Below are 16,709 nucleotides of genomic sequence, written 5' to 3'. Positions count from 1 at the left end.
TGACCCATTTAGTTTATACGTTTAAATTGTACATAAATTTAATATTTATTAGAAAAAATATTGTAAAAAGATTTAACTTATAAAACAAACACATGTTAAATGTATTTATTCAAATAATTTTTTTTTTCATAATCTGCTCCTATTGATTTCTATATATATATATATATTTCTCGTCATTCTTATTAAGGACTTTTTAATAAATAATTGTCATTTGTCAAATTAGAGTCTTGACATTTATTTTAAGAGTTCTACTTGATTTAGGATTATAGTTCTTGATTCTACTAGGGTGTTTTTGTAACACCTCGAGAAATTAAACAGGATTAATTAAGATAATTAGAATTTATTAATGTGCATAATCTGGTGTAATTAACTAATTATGTTTATTAAATGTTTCTAGTATTTAAGTTTAAATATTTTCAAAGAATTTAAATATTTTCAGTATTTATATTTTCATCCTAAAAGTATATGTAGACACACTTTTTAGTCTACTTTTATAAATATCTTTTGAAATTATCCTTATTTTTCTTTATTTCTTTTCTTTCTTTTTTTCTTTCTTTCTTTCTTTTTCTTCCTTTCCTTCTCGTGCACCTTCAACTCTCTCTCTCTCTCTCTCTCTCTCTCTCTCTCAATTTCCCTCTCACTCTCCCCCTATGTCGTTCTCTCACTCTCCCCCTATGTCGTTCTCTCACTCTCCCCCTATGTCGTTCTCTCACTCTCTCTGGTAGCTCTGTCTCACTTTCTTCAAAATATTTATCAAATCTTCTAAAATCTTGAACTAAAGAGGAACTTCAAGGAGTTTTCAACATCAAGGAAAGGATTTAGGGTAAGATTTATGAAAAACTTATCTTGATTCTCGAATTTTTTCATTAGAAATACCTATTTTTAGTTTAAATTGGATTTTGATGGATTTTTGGTAAAATCATGGTGAAAATTGGGAAAAATTGGTTCTTTAGACTTGATTTAGTAATTGGAACCTAGATTTAGTAATTTTCCTTTAAAATATTTCGGATTGGAATTCGGATTTGCAGGTTTTGGCCTTATTTTCTTCTGATCGGTCATGTCGGCCATCCTGTGCAGCCCCCCACCGGTCGACTGATGGAGAATAACTTCTCTGTCACCGGTTGACCGGTGCACACATGATCTGAACCTGTTTTGCCTTAAAGTGCTGTTTTGACCCTGATTTTTAAAGAGAACCCAAATTAGCTTTATTTGTGATCCTAAAGTAGATGGATTAACATCTTTAATCCATGTTTTGATATCAAAATCCTTGGAATGATGATTTGAAACATGAATTGATTATGAAACTTGGAATTGGATTAAGGCACACTAATAGGAAATCAAAGTGTATAATTGAGATTGATTTGCTTTAGGAATGAAAATAAATCCTAAAGCGTTGTTTTGTGTAAATGTTAGTTGAAGAACCGGATTGAAGGCTTTGAGGAAGCGGAAGCTAGAATAGCGCAACGCTAGCAACAGGTTTGGTACTTAAGAGGTAGGATTTCTTGTCATTTTCTTTGACAACATGCTTTAAAGAGTTTTGGCCTTACAAATGTTTTAAAGAAAAGAACATATTTGCGAAAGAAAAGCATTTTAATACAATAGCTTGAATCTAGCTATTGGAATTATAATAAACTATTTCAAAGATTTAATGAATGATTTCTTAAGATAAAATATCTTGCAAACTGGTAAACCTGTTGATGGCCTAGATAGGATATGCAGCGAGTATCCTCGAGGGCAGAACCCGAAACCCAGACTGTGCCACTACAGTGGTGTTAAGACTTGTGCTTGTGGTTGTGTAAGTAATTTATCATAGTATAAATTACTTGCTGATGCGTGTAATACGGAATTAAAAGTTTACACTTCCTTTCAGAAAAAAGAATGTTAGGTTCCGGTTGTTGTGTTGGAACTAAATATTTTACTTACTTGTTTATAAAGTTTATTTCAAAATCATACTACTGAGCCTTCTGCTCATGTTTTATTTGGTTTCTATAAATATTAAACCCCTCTCAGACGACGCTAGAAGCAGCGCTGAGTAGCTGAAGTAGTTGCTACCGTCCAATCAAGTGAGGATAGTGCCCATTATCACTGTGTACAAATGTAAGGATTGTAAATTCTGAGACTCTAAACTTTAAATTTTTAGACTGTGGTTGATGTCTGTAAATATTATTCACATGTTCATATATGTACAATATTGTATATCCTGTGGATGAATCTTGAATGATGCTAGAGGCTCAGTTTTTAAACCTCTTTTATCAGAAAGTGCGAAAGTTCCCATCACTTTCTTGTAATTTAATTTCAGTAAAAAAAATGTGAGGCTTGTTTAGAAATTTCTTTAATACTTTATTTTTGAGAATGATTTTCACATTTTAAATGCTTAATTACTTTTTTAATTATATTTAATTTCTAAATGAACCTCTACGTCACTAATTCTTAGTTTTTTTCTTATAAAAAATTTAAGGGTTGTTCTTTTAGAGTGTAACTTGAGTGTAGTTTTTGAGTTGAATTTGAGTTATAACTTGAGTTGAAGTTGTAACTTGAATAAAGTTGAGTAAAATTGAATAAAGTTGAAACTTAAAAGAACGTGAACTTAAATAAAGTTGAAACTCGAGTTATCTTTTTTTGAGTTTTTTAGACAAAAAAACATGCTCTTAAATTTCAAAGTTTTAAATCACCGAAATTTGTAATAGAAAAAATCAGACTACTATTTAATATGAATACATTATAGTAAGGAAAAGAAGAAAGAAATTGGAAATTGGAAATGGATAGGGAAAGGGAAAGCACGAGAGTGGGAATCGCACCGGCCCAAATCCCGACGAGCTTCGGCCACGAGCTCAGGGCTTGCCTCCGCTGTCGCCTCGTCAAAACCTACGATCAGGTCTTCTTCTTCTTCTTGTTCTTCTTCCTCTTCTTCTTCATTGCGATTCAATTACAGTACTGGAGTTAGGGTTTATGTCTTTTTTTTTTTTTCTAGATTATATGTTAGGGTTTATTTCTTTGATTTTGCTCCCATTTTCCCTTTAATCTTCGTTAACATTTCTTGTTTTGCTTTTTATTATACAGTTCAGAGAATCGGGATGTGAGAATTGCTCTTTCTTCAAGATGGACGAAGATAACGAGCGCGTCGCCGATTGTACCACTCCCAACTTCAATGGGTATTTTATTCAATCTTATAATTTCTTTCCAATTCGAAATGTTAATGATTTTCTCTTCGTTAAGCTCTTGAATCTTGTTAAAATTATTATTATTGTTATTATTTTTATTTTGATAGTATAATCTCAGTGATGGATCCAGCTAGAAGTTGGGCTGCTCGCTGGTTGCGAATCGGTACGTCTTATTCCATTTTTTTTTCCTTTTATTCTTTTATTTTTTAATTTTTGCAATGTCCACAATCTGGGTTTTCAGAATTAAATCAAAATCCCATCTTTTCAAAGTGTGTTTTTCTACTTGGTTCTTCAAGAATAGTTGAAATTTTCAACCCTTTTTGTTCTGGTAACTCTTTGGCAGGAAAATTTGTTCCTGGTTGTTACACTCTTGCAGTCTCAGAGGCTCTCCCAGAGGATATGCAGGTGAGATCAGACAGCTTGCTATTTTCTGATATCTTCTCTTGTTTTATATTCTTATGTAAAGAAGTTTGATACTAAACATATGAAATTGATGAAATAGCAAGCTTACATTCTACCTTAGACTTTTCCGTGGGCCCTTTAATTGTTTCTCTCTTTGATTGCAATGACATGCTTCTCTCCCTAGTTTATCCTGAGTTAGGGTTTGAAAAGAACTGCTCCTTGGTGTTTTGGATTTTGGATGTCTTGTTTACATTATGTGTAGCATTTGAAAGTATGTACGTCTATCTGGCGATAAATGTTACATTAGATTCCGATATGAAATATTTGCATGCCATGTTTTTCTTTTCACTATCATGAATTGTATAGCATACTCTTTGCATTTCATATTGCAAATTCTAAGCTTATGATGCCTCTTTTAGTGATGATGGCAGCCGTCTTCACAGAAAAGCTTAAAAATTTAGATATTTAGATTCTTAGCATTTAAGTTGATAGAAGGAGAAGTTATTCTTCTATATTCTTGCTTTATATTTCATTTTCATTTTTCGTTCCAAATTTACAAGCGATCAATAAACTAGAGGCAATTGAATGATAGTTTTGTCTGGTATATTATTACACCTGCATTGTTTCTTTAATCTCAGTGTACTGTTTGTATCTCGGTTTTAAAATCATTCGGAAAATTCAGCATCTGCAATATTATAAAGATTTTCAGAGGTTGCATTTTAAGTTTAGATTCGGCTATATGTGAACCTGTCGAATCTCTCTTTAGAATAGAGTATCATTTCTGTCTTGGCTAATCACTTTTGACTTGCTGCAGAACTTATGCGAAGATGAGAGAGTGCAATATGTGCCACCAAAACGAGTGTGAAAGATGGTTGAATGTTGCAGCACTTGTCATGTTTGAACATAGTGAGTTGTGGTAAAAATATTTTCTGGGAGAGCTGTTGTACGCGGAAAGTGATTGTCCAGTTGAAACATTGCCTAAAGCGTTACATTGCAATCCAAAACCTTGTAATTTAATCAGATTATCATCGATTCTATTTTGATTTATATATAAAGATAGTTAAGTGGTAGAGATGTGGACTAATTGTGTCTATCAACTGTAAGAACAAAGAATGCATGGAATACGCATTAGTAGAGCACAAGTTTGGGTATTAGAGTTTATCTTTAGGCTTGTGAATACATAGACGGAAACGCTATTTTTAAGATCTAAGGCTGGTTGGCAGAGCTTTTGCGTGAGTGCTTAGGATAAAGAGCTTAATGGTTCAAAACTATTTTTCCATTTTTTATTAAGCAATAAAAGTGGTAGGATTAAATTTATAATGTCTAGTTTGTGGTATAAGTTTTAAAGTTTAGTCATAAGTCTTTTTTAGAAGCCTCGTTTCGTAGTCTGATTGGAAGTTCTTTTAAAAAATCAAAATACTTTTGATAGATTATCGAAATACTTTTAAAAGCAGTTTTAGAAAGGGGTTATTAGCACATTTACTCTTGAACTTATTGTGGCGTAACAAATTGCTCTCTAAACTTTTAAGGTGCGTTTGGAATTAGTTTTAAAATGATTTTATTTTTTATATGAAATTGAAAATGAAAACGTTTTCGATCTCAGACAGAAATCGTTTCTGAAAATACATTTGGTAGTTTTATTAAGAGATTGTTTTTAGTATAAGAAAAAATTAAAATTTCGTTTGGTTATATAATTTTTATTTTTAATATAAAAGCACTTCGTTAGTTCATTTAAGTCACACTTACTTGCCAAAAAAAAAAGGCATCCACCTAAAATTGAAAATGAAAAACGACTTAAATTCATTTTCAGTTTTTAAGGTCCTGTTTATTTCACTGATTTGAGTTTAGAATTCGAGTTTTGTTACAGTAAAAAGCTCTTAGAAACAGTCACATTTAATTCTTTTGTTACAGTAAAAAGCTCTCACATAAAGTCACATATCAACTCGAATTAAAAACTTAAATCAGTGAACTAAACGAGCCTTAAGTTATTTTACACTAAATTGAAAATTGTTTTTGTTTTCGTTTTTTTCACTTTTTTCCTCCAAATACGTTTTCCTCAATCTCTGTTTTTTGTCTTGGAAAACGTAAAAAATGAAAATGGAACTGATACCAAACATGTTCTTAATTTTTGCAATTAACTTCCTGAACTTGTCAAATTATTGCCAAACTATTTATATAAATCAATACTCAATAAATAATTCATAATTAAAGTTAGGTGAAATTCTTTAACATCTTTAATTACATCTTTTTTTTTTTAGTCCCATGGATTCTCTAATGAATTATATATTCATAAAAATAAATTTAGGAATACGAGCTCGTTACATATTCAAGTACTGAATCAACACTTAAGAGAATTATTTATCTGTTTTTTCTCAAGAATGAATGGATTTCATCTTGTAATATTAACATTTTCCGCTGCCTATTTCGTCGTGTCTCCAAGATATAAGGAATAAGATTTAGTACTCTTGAAATCTATATCGAGTAAGTCAAAAAACACAAATCCTTAAATATGAATCTCTTAATAACTCAGAATTAAGATCATTTTATATATGACCATCGAGAGATTCAATTAGATTTTTTATATTTAATTGAAATTATCAAAAAATCATATTGTGTCTTATCCCAGTGTTACATAATCTCATTATGCAAAATACATTCATCCGATATCTCTCAATATCAATGATACGGATAAGTTCGTTTCATTCTTAATGAAAATGACATGTATTAATAATGTTTTAATTAAAGATTCTGAACTTTAATTAAATTCATTATGAACTAATTTCAATTATTATCATTAAATATTATCTTCTAATATACAACACTTATATACCATATTTAATGATATTCATAAAGTATACAACAATACGTGCACATAAATAATGAAATTTATGTATCATTAAATAAGTAATAATATTTAAAATTACATCTCATACTTTAAAAACATCATTCCCAACACATTAGACATAAATTTCTAATTCATCCCAGCACCATTTTGAGCATGTGTATACCATTTCAAAAATCTCACATAGGAGAACACGAATCCAACTCGACCCGTCATTCATACAATGCGGGTCCTACTCAACATTAATGCCAAAGTTAGTACCTTAAATTGCCATTTTTCAATCGTAAGTACCATAATTATTGATAAATATTTGTTTACTTAACGTAAATAATTCATTTACTCTAATTACTTAGAGTATATTTACACCAGATAAACAAATACTTACTAATAAAGTTTATGCTATTTACTTCAAACATGTTTTAAAAATATGCTATTTGCCTTTTTATCCCAATAAAAAGGTAAAAATACTTATTAATATATTTTCTATTTACTTAAAAAAATATGTTATTTACTTCAAACATGTTTTAAAAATATGCTATTTACCTTTTTATTCCAATAAAAAGGTAAAAATATTTAAATGTGCTTTATGCCCTCTAAATAAAATGTCCAATTAATTTTTTGATACAGAAAATTTCAAAAAATAACAAAGAAAAAGAACAAGTAATGGTTTTTCTTTTGTATGATGTGGGTTTTGAAATGTCAATATAATAATTTGATAAAATACAAGGTACCAACATATTACAAGAAAAAAAAAGTTTCTGTTTTGTTTTCTTTTTTCAACTTTAATATGTAAAGTTAGCAACTAAAATGTTGAGACTTTAACTTGTGTGTTGGAATTTAAGGGTCCGGTTGAAAGAATTTGTGCTTTTACTTTTAAGGAGTAAAAGAAGAGAAACTCAAGTCAAGACTTTTTAGTTAGTATTTGGATAGAACATGAAAAAGAGCTGTTTTATTTCATAAGAGCTTTTGAACATGTTTAGTAAATAAGTCAAAAACTCTTATTGTTATAAAAAATATTGTAATAGATGGATATGAATAGAATTTTTAATTTATTGTTTGCATATAAAAGGTTAAAAAGGTAAATAAGAAAGCTTTTCATAAGTTATTTTTATTTTTATTTTTAAACACTACTCAGGAAGTGACTTATCTCAAAAGAGCATATAAAAAGTTTAAAACACTTATGTTGTCCATCGAAGCAGTTTTAAAAACAGTTTTGAAACTAAGAGCTCGTTTAGTTCGCTGATTCGAGTTTTTAATTTGAGTTGAGGTGTAATTTTATGTGAGAGCTTTTTATTGTAATAAAAAAGTTAAATTTGACTGTTTCTGAGAGTTTTTTACTGTAATATAACTCGAATTCTAAACTCAAATCGGTAAAATGAACGGGACATAAATAAGTCAATTTAAACGGGTCTTTTTAAGGCCCTGTTCATTTCACCGATTCGAGTTTTACTACAGTAAAAAGTTCTCAGAAATAATCATATATAACTTTTTTATTACAATAAAAAATTTTCACATAAAATTATATTTTAATTCAAATTAAAAATTTAAATTAATAAACTAAACGAGCCCTAAGTGTTTGAGGCTTTTAGGGGGAGCATTGCTTGAAATGAGGGGCGCACATGGTCAGTTGAAGCAGCGGCAGCAGCAAATGGAATTGTAAGGGCATGCTGCTTTGGACCACTCACCGGTCAAACCCACAATCTCTAAAGCAAATTCCACTTGTAAATGTGCCTTCGCATATTCTCTTTTTTACTTTTCAACTTTCATCGTAAGAGGTCCCACGCCTCACTTTTCCCCTTTTTTTTTTGGTCGTTTTTAACCATTCAACAGGAGACCTGTCGTTTTGAAAATAAAATAAAATTCCTGTTTTAGCCTCTTGTTAGAATTTAGAACATTTGTTCTATTACATTTTTGCCTTGTTAAATTTTTAACATAAAAAAATTCATTTAATGTGATTGTAGACAATAGCTTAATGGTAAATTCGAACTCATGCTATCTTCAATGTTGAGAGAGTTCCCACTTTTGAAAAAAAAAAAATCAAATCCATTAAACACCCACGGAATTTAGGAAGTTAGATTTAGAGGACGTTTAGTTTATGTATTCAGAATCATGATTCAGAATCATTCTCATTTTATGTGTATTTTTTGTAAAAAAAAAAACACTGTAAAAAATTATAAATCATGATTCAAAAACAATGACGAATATAAGAAACAAACGTCATCTTAATTTTTTTCTTTATTTTATGAGGGTAGAAAAGTTGTTTATTTCAGTCTGTGTGCGGTCATTTGAGTTTTTTCTTCTCTTCCTTTCGATTTAAACAAACAATAAAGAAAAGTAGACAAACACCAAAGGCCAATCTTGCTGCTGTTGTTATTATATTATTATATTATTAATTATTATAATATAATGTCAATTTCAGAAATCTCACTTCCATATACTCTAATTTTTTAACAAGACCTTTGAACTTTCACAGGACAAATACGTTTGGTGAATAATCATTCCAAAGACAGAAAGGCCTCCTTGAAACTGGTTTTAAAACTCACTTTCAATAATAATAATAATAATAATAATAATAAACTCACCTTTAACAGTTTTACCATTTTTTTTTAACAAAAAAGAATAGGGAGAAATGTGATAAAAAGTACGTAGGGTTGATCTTAACCCCCTACATTTTTTTTGAAAGATTGCTGAACTTACCTTTAAGTGAATGAGTATGAATTTTTTATTCAAAAAAAATGGAGAATTTACAGAGTGTATGAATCTAAACTTTTATCTTTTATTCTTGATAAATACCATTTTATTAGTGCAATGTTTCGTTTTCTCTAAAAATATGCATGTGTTGACATCATAATAAAATAATAAATAATAGCCAACCTCTAAACAATGAACTATACTTGAATATAAAATCCATTTTAACCTAACAATTTATGTTACAAAATTAAAATTAACAAAAGTTGCCCATCTCAATGACACAATTCTACAATTAATTAGTTGTGTTGATTAATTAATTAATAGATAATTATACACAATATGCTGCGTGCCATGCAATGTCATATAATATTTTTTCCCCTGAAAATGTCTATTTATCATTATTAAGTTTTGGCAATTGTAAAAGTATATTTTTTATTTAAAATAATGTGAGAATATCAATATTGTGATGAATCAATAAAAAGTTATTATATCGAACTAATAGTAATTAAATATTAAGTTTATCACTAAATATAATATATGTTAAATTTAACACCAATAATAATATTGTATTTGACGATTTTTGTAATCAATTTTGATTATTTTTAGGAGTGGTTTTGTAAGCCCGTTTGGTTGGAGGATTCGTTCCCTGATTTGAATCATGGTTCATGATTCGTTACAGTATTTTCTCTCACAAAAAACACATGTAAATTAAAAATGGTTCTAATCCATGAACTAAACGGGTCGAAATAGCGTAATACACCGGATTACAAATCAAAATAATATTTTTTTTATAAAAAAATAATACATATAATATTTTATTTTACATTTTATTTATTTATTAAATTATTTTACATTTTATGGTACTAAATATTACAGTGATGGTCTTATAATATATACGTTATATTCTATCATACGATTTTTTATATCAAAGTCTCCCGAAACGCACAAAAACAAGCTAACAAAGCGTGGATTGTAGCGTGAAGGGAAAGGTAAGCTTTAAGCTCCGCACGAGCTCACCAATTCAAGCTCTGCTTCTCTCTCTCTCTCTAACTTTCTCTCTCAAACTCTCTCTTTTCTCTCTCTATTATCTCTGCGATTTCACCAACAAAAACAAACTTAGGAAGAATCCAAATTCCAATCTGAATCCAAATCAGTGTATACATTCAATTTGTTGATTCATTCTTCTACCTACCTTCTTAGGAAAGTGAAGAAAAAAGGGCTTACGAGTTGATCATCAACTCACTGAGTCATCACTGAACGAGTGTTTGTTTGGAGTTGAGGAATGGCGAATATCGACATAGAGGGACTGCTGAAGGAGATCCCGAACGATGGGCGAGTGCCGAAGACGAAGATCGTGTGCACGCTGGGACCGGCGTCTCGGTCGGTGGAGATGGTCGAGAAGCTTCTCCGGGCAGGCATGAACGTCGCTCGCTTCAACTTCTCCCATGGAACTCACGAGTACCACCAGGAGACCTTGAACAATCTCAGGACCGCCATGCACAACACTCAGATCCTCTGCGCCGTCATGCTCGACACCAAGGTCCTATCTTTCTCTCTCGATCTTGAAAAGATGTTGTGTGAATTTCTTGCGAAAATGGAAGTTTTGGTCTTGAATCTGAGTTTTCTGGCAGACCTAACGACAAGGTTAAAACTGTTTTTATTTTTATTTTTATTTTTATTTTTTAAAATTTTACATATTTTTTTTTGGGTCTGTGAGCTATTTAATTAATTTATCCTATTGTTGAATATATTTTTCATTTAATTGAATTTGGTTTGACATGAAATAATGAACTCTGCCTTAGTATTTTGTGAATGATTTTGGTAACTGGGAAAATGCAAGGCATGGAATTCATAGCTGCTTTCCATGCACAGCCTAACCAGGGTTTCTGAAGAGTTTGGATAACATGAGATTCAAAATCAGTCTTATTTCAACACGATCTAATTCTCTCTCTCTTCTTTTTAAAAAAAATAAAAATAAATAAATAAATAAACAGAAGAAGCAACAGTTAAAACCTGATAAATAGAAATCTGTAAAACATACAACATTGTTTCGTCTCTTGCAACTTGTTCTGATGACACTTTAAAAGTCCATGGTTTGCTTCCAAGGGAACTCATCTGTTTGAGTAATTTACTTTCATCTTTTTTCCCTTGACAAATTTTGGCTCTGTGGATACAATGCTATAAATGATATAAACCAGCCTTAATTCCAACTTAATTGGGGTCGGCTATATGGATTTCACTTTTCCACTCAGCTCTGTTCGAAATTAGACTTTTCTAAAGGCCTAAATCTAGAATGTCTAATGCTATAAATGATATAAATTTGAATTTTTTTTTTCTTTTTATCTCGCTGATATTTGATAGTTGATACTGTTTGTTTTTTGGTTGTGACGCTTTTGGACATGGCTTATATGTTTCATTTGCTTCAAGTGCTAGTTACAGCGAGATTTATATATTTTCCTGGTGGAATTTTCATTTGTCTTTGTCCTTGCAGGGACCTGAGATTCGAACTGGTTTTCTAAAGGATGGAAAGGCTATTCAACTTAAGGAGGGTCAGGAGATTACCATTACTACTGATTACAGCATCAAGGGAGATCAGGAGTTGATTTCCATGAGCTACCAAAAGCTGGCTGTGGACTTGAAGCCTGGAAATACCATTTTATGCGCAGACGGTACTATTACCCTGACTGTCTTGTCTTGTGACCCAAAAGCCGGGACTGTGAGGTGCCGTTGTGAGAACACTGCAATGCTTGGAGAGAGAAAGAATGTTAACCTTCCTGGTGTTGTGGTGGATCTTCCAACCCTAACTGAGAAAGACAAGGAAGATATTCTTCAATGGGGTGTTCCTAACAGAATTGACATGATTGCCCTGTCTTTTGTACGCAAGGGATCAGATCTTGTACATGTTCGTAAGGTTCTTGGGTCCCATGCCAAGCGTATTATGTTGATGTCAAAGGTATGTTTACTTGTTCAGATGTTATTTAGTAAGATAGCATGTAGCCAGTAACATGTTTGACATTAGTCCTCTGTTCTGAATGTGTGTGTGTTAGCCAGTAACATGTTAGACATTAGTCCTCTGTTCTAAATGTGTGTGTGTGTGTGTGTGAGGGATCATGGATCTGCATTCTGCAAACCTTAATTTGTGAGTTTTATGAGTAAAGGAAGGCTTGCTTTAGATTGTACCAAGTGAAGTATGCCGTTATGGTTACTTATTTATTTTTTTGGCTCGATTTTAGTGTCTTATTTGACAGCTTATCTTTGCCTGTTCTCTCTCTATATGCACATTCATGAATCATGTATGCAGTTTCTTTTGCTATGTTTGCACCCATGATCTCTCATGGATTTGGGGTTATGCTTGTTTTCCCATGTTGTTGATTTGCAGTATAGTAATATGGTGATAAAGGTATGGAGATGTTAGGTTTGCTTTCTTGGGAAATCTTTTTGAACTTTCGTGGTGGGAAATCTAGATTATTGGATTATCTGATTAAAACGTGCAATTTTCTTGAGCAACTAGTGCATCTATGTTTTTGTGGTTTTCCTCAGGTTGAGAACCAGGAGGGAGTTATCAACTTTGACGAGATCTTGCGCGAGACTGATGCATACATGGTTGCTCGTGGTGATCTTGGAATGGAGATTCCGGTTGAGAAGATCTTCCTGGCCCAAAAAATGATGATATACAAGTGTAATCTTGTGGGTAAGCCTGTTGTCACTGCCACCCAAATGCTTGAGTCCATGATCAAGTCTCCAAGGCCAACCCGTGCCGAAGCTACTGATGTAGCTAATGCAGTGCTTGATGGAACTGATTGTGTTATGCTTAGTGGTGAGAGTGCAGCTGGGGCCTATCCAGAACTTGCTGTGAAGATCATGGCCCGTATATGTATTGAGGCAGAATCTTCTCTTGACTATGGAGCAATCTTTAAGGAAATGATTAGGTCAACTCCTCTTCCAATGAGCCCATTGGAGAGTCTTGCATCCTCAGCTGTGCGAACAGCTAACAAAGCCAAAGCGAAACTCATTGTTGTGATGACGCGTGGCGGGACCACTGCCAAATTGGTAGCCAAATATAGGCCAGCTGTTCCAATCCTCTCTGTTGTTGTTCCAGTGTTGACAACAGACTCTTTTGATTGGACCTGCAGCGATGAGACTCCCGCAAGGCACAGCCTGATTTACAGGGGTTTACTTCCCCTACTGGCCGAAGGATCAGCTAAGGCCACCGATGCGGAATCCACCGAGGTGATCTTGGAAGCTGCATTGAAATCTGCAATTGAGAGGGGGCTGTGTAAGCCTGGTGATGCAGTTGTGGCACTTCATCGTATTGGAACATCCTCTGTGATTAAGATCTGCGTAGTGAAATGATGTGGTACTCGCAGATGACCAATATTGCTATGTGAGGCAGTGACAAGTTGAGCCTATATTTTACTTTCTGAGTCCTTATTTTATGCAATGTTGCTTTCAGAGCACTAAAAATCAGTTTTTGGCCATTTTTCCTTGAGCTTTCTTAGAGGGTATGAGAACCTCTGGATTATCTTGCTTTATCCTGTATTTTTCAGTTAGTCAATGTCATATGACTGATCTTAATTTTGGCATGGTATAAAAATAAGGCTTGGCTCTTTTGTAATCCTTGCTTTTGGCTTGTTGGCACTTTTTCCGCCCCTTGATGATGCTATGCTTATCAAACAATTTTGGATAGGAGAGAGACATCACCGAGTCCTGAAGGGAAAAGAAAAAAAAAAAAGGTGAGAAGAAAGGAAGTTTGGTTAAAGGTAAGTCTAATCTGCGCTAAAATTTGTTTAACGCCCAAATTGGATTCTTAAAGGGTCGTTTCTAGCACAGAATGGTCAGTCAATTTCACGAGGAGGTGAAAAATAACAAACAAAATAAATTAATAGAAAATGAAAGTTAAAAGAGACAAGCGAAAGAATAAAACGTTAGAAGAAACAAGCGAAAGAATAAATTCAACCCTCACGTTAATTCCACGAAGATTATTGTTATAAGTTATTTAAAATTGACAATATATCTCTCGATAATTTTACAGTAAAAATTTAACTTATAAAATAATTTTAATCAAAACATTATATGATAAAATTATATAAGAAAAATATGACTAAACTTATATAAAAATTTGACACACGATATTTTAAAATAAAATAAAAGATGAGAAGATTTGATTTACTCGTTACTTAGTCTCCTGTCAATTGTGTGACACTAGCAAAAAGATAAGAAAATGAAAGCAAAAATTGAAAATAATAAAACTTTAATTTTAGAAATTTATCTCAATTCTTGAATGAAAAATAAAGCTAAGCACACATCCCTATTTATAGTTTTTGTTATTAGAAATTAAGGAAATAAATTACAAAAATGGAAAACTGAAACAAATCACAAAGAAAAAATAAATAAAATAAAATTACAATTAATTTGGAGAAATTAATTTGGGTGAAGTACAAATACGAAAATTTCAGCACTAATTTGCCGTTGAAATCCGGAGTGAGAAGTCTTCAGCATGCTGAATGGCCACGTGGCAAGTGAAAATTAGAAGAAATGGCTGGTGGAGTAAATGACCGACAGCTGGGTCTCACTACTTCCTAAATATGTAATTAAATAAGTTAAAACCAAACATTTCTAATAAAAATATTATGAATAAAAATTATGAAAATATTCAATAAAAGTTTAAATAATTTAGCATTTTATTCGACAATCAACAGTGATTGCATTTTTCTCCATTTATCACAGCTTATGGACTAGCCGAATTTGTGGAAATATAGAATATAGAAGTAGAGTGAGAAAAAGAATAGAAATATGATGAAATTAGAAAATAATTGAATGAACGATTCTTTTCAATTCTAATATTTGGTTAAACGTTGGATATATTGAAATGTAATGAAAGAATAATTATTTTACAAAATACCCTCATCAATTTGGGGGTACTCTGCTACACTTAATTTTAGCGGATTGTTTGCTAGAGTTATTTTAGGAGGTAACTTTTAAAAGGAAAGTATGGTGTAGGTATAGAAAAGAAGGATGCGGAGATGAGAAAATAAGGAAAACCTAGCTCAATTAGAGCTGAGGGTAAAATATATTATTTATACTTAGTATGCTAGTACGAAATAATCAATTATATACATGGCATGCATCTAGACTAATAAAATTGGCAAGTTCTATACATAGTACTATACATTTAGCTGTACACAATTATTTTGTATTCTAACATCCCTCCTCAAGCGAATAGGGTGAGGCACCACAGTGAGCTTGTTGCGTAGAGAGAAACCGATTAGAAGGTAGAGGCTTAGTCATAATAGCAACAAGCTGATCATTAGAGGGAGTGTATTCAACAGTGAGAGTCTAATCCATAACTCGTTCACGAACAAAATGGTAGTTAATCTCGATATGCTTCGTGCGAGCATGAAGCACGGGGTTGGCTGCAAGATGAAGTGCGCTAATATTATCACAAATGAGCACTGGCGCAGGAATGAGAGGAATCTGAAGCTCAATCAAAAGAATGCGCAGCCATAAGACTTCAGCTCCGGCATTAGCGAGACTGTAATATTCAAACTCAGTGCTACTTCGAGAGACTACACGTTGCTTGGTGGAAGACCATGAGATGAGGTTGGGTCCAAGAAAAGCACAATAGCCACTAGTACTTCTGCGGTCATATGAACTAGAGGCCCAATCGACATCAGTGAAAAAGTGAAACAAGAGACATCGAAATCAGAGGGGGCCTGAAAGGTTATGCCATAGGAAAGTGAACCGCGCAAGTAACGAAGAATTCGTTTGACTGCTGCCCAATGAGATGATGTAGGAGCATGCATATATTGACAAACTTTGCCAATAGCTAAGTTGAGATCAAGTCTAGTTATGGTGCAGTATTGCAAAGCTCTAACTGTTGGTTGCCGAATCGAATTCGGCTGCGGAAACGTGGCGGGGAGGCGGATCGTGTATAACAAAAATTTCAGAAAACTTTTGAGATACTCTATAGATTATATTAATTTATGCACGAATAAATTAATCACATTAATTTATATATATCAAGAACTCAATCAGGAAAAATACCTGGAAGCCGACTCGGATGATAACTTGAGTTCTTTGTCCACGAATAGTCCTTGCTCCAAGCTTTGTGTTTAGAAAACCAAAGTCTTCCACGTCGATTCCTTGATTCCACATAGACGTGTGTGTGGGCACACGTGAGACAAAACAGGTTTCAAAAACACTCAAATTTCTACAAACACCAACGCATGCACAATGTGGAATTTTTTGGGAGAAAAATTTTTTCCTCTCTCTTCCTTTGAGAAAATTCAGCCACCTTAACTCTTAGGGCAGAAAATTGTTTTCCAAAAATTATCTCCACAATTTTCTATCATTCTCATATTTAAAGAGTAGAAGTCAAACTTCAAAACAGAATCAAATCTCTATCTCCTATTTGAATTTGGAACAAAAAAATCCCTTGCACCTTATCCTCTAGTGGCCGGCCATGATAGGGATTTTCTCCTTTGTGTGTGGCGTCAAAAACAGATAGGGAAGGAAGAGAAATCATCATTTATCCTGTAGTCTAATTTTAATTCAAATTCGAATTTAAGTCAAACTTAAATTAATTTGAATTCTAAATTGAACAACTTATCAAA

At 32.4% G+C, this 16,709-nt stretch overlaps 2 protein-coding genes across 2 annotated transcripts; both read left to right on the top strand.

Annotated features, from left to right (window-relative positions):
- Nucleotides 1-2,720: 2,720 nt before the first annotated feature.
- On the top strand, nt 2,721-4,763 carry LOC21405836 (transcription elongation factor SPT4 homolog 2). The gene is made up of 5 exons (XM_010105260.2): nt 2,721-2,875; nt 3,061-3,152; nt 3,269-3,324; nt 3,505-3,566; nt 4,378-4,763. The coding sequence occupies exons 1-5, from the start codon at nt 2,759-2,761 to the stop codon at nt 4,426-4,428; spliced, it is 378 nt and encodes a 125-aa protein (XP_010103562.1). The 5' UTR covers nt 2,721-2,758; the 3' UTR covers nt 4,429-4,763.
- A 5,246-nt stretch (nt 4,764-10,009) lies between these two features.
- Nucleotides 10,010-13,711, top strand: LOC21405835 (pyruvate kinase, cytosolic isozyme). Its single transcript, XM_024170221.1, has 4 exons — nt 10,010-10,085; nt 10,297-10,636; nt 11,588-12,049; nt 12,637-13,711. The coding sequence occupies exons 2-4, from the start codon at nt 10,379-10,381 to the stop codon at nt 13,447-13,449; spliced, it is 1,533 nt and encodes a 510-aa protein (XP_024025989.1). The 5' UTR covers nt 10,010-10,085; nt 10,297-10,378; the 3' UTR covers nt 13,450-13,711.
- Nucleotides 13,712-16,709: the final 2,998 nt, after the last annotated feature.

Source organism: Morus notabilis, unplaced genomic scaffold, assembly GCF_000414095.1.
Source record: "Morus notabilis unplaced genomic scaffold, ASM41409v2 Scaffold437, whole genome shotgun sequence".
In the NCBI taxonomy this organism is placed as follows: domain Eukaryota; kingdom Viridiplantae; phylum Streptophyta; class Magnoliopsida; order Rosales; family Moraceae; genus Morus; species Morus notabilis.
This window is presented reverse-complemented; position numbering and strand designations above follow the sequence as displayed.

Bases quoted from the DNA above. Each gene is read 5' to 3' on its own strand.
- LOC21405836 (XM_010105260.2), top strand. From the start codon at position 2,759: ATGGATAGGGAAAGGGAAAGCACGAGAGTGGGAATCGCACCGGCCCAA. The intron at 2,876-3,060 runs GTCTTCTTCTTC...TTTATTATACAG, and splicing joins TCGTCAAAACCTACGATCAG to TTCAGAGAATCGGGATGTGA. The intron at 3,567-4,377 runs GTGAGATCAGAC...GACTTGCTGCAG, and splicing joins CTCTCCCAGAGGATATGCAG to AACTTATGCGAAGATGAGAG.
- LOC21405835 (XM_024170221.1), top strand. From the start codon at position 10,379: ATGGCGAATATCGACATAGAGGGACTGCTGAAGGAGATCCCGAACGAT. The intron at 10,637-11,587 runs GTCCTATCTTTC...TTGTCCTTGCAG, and splicing joins CCGTCATGCTCGACACCAAG to GGACCTGAGATTCGAACTGG. The intron at 12,050-12,636 runs GTATGTTTACTT...GGTTTTCCTCAG, and splicing joins GTATTATGTTGATGTCAAAG to GTTGAGAACCAGGAGGGAGT.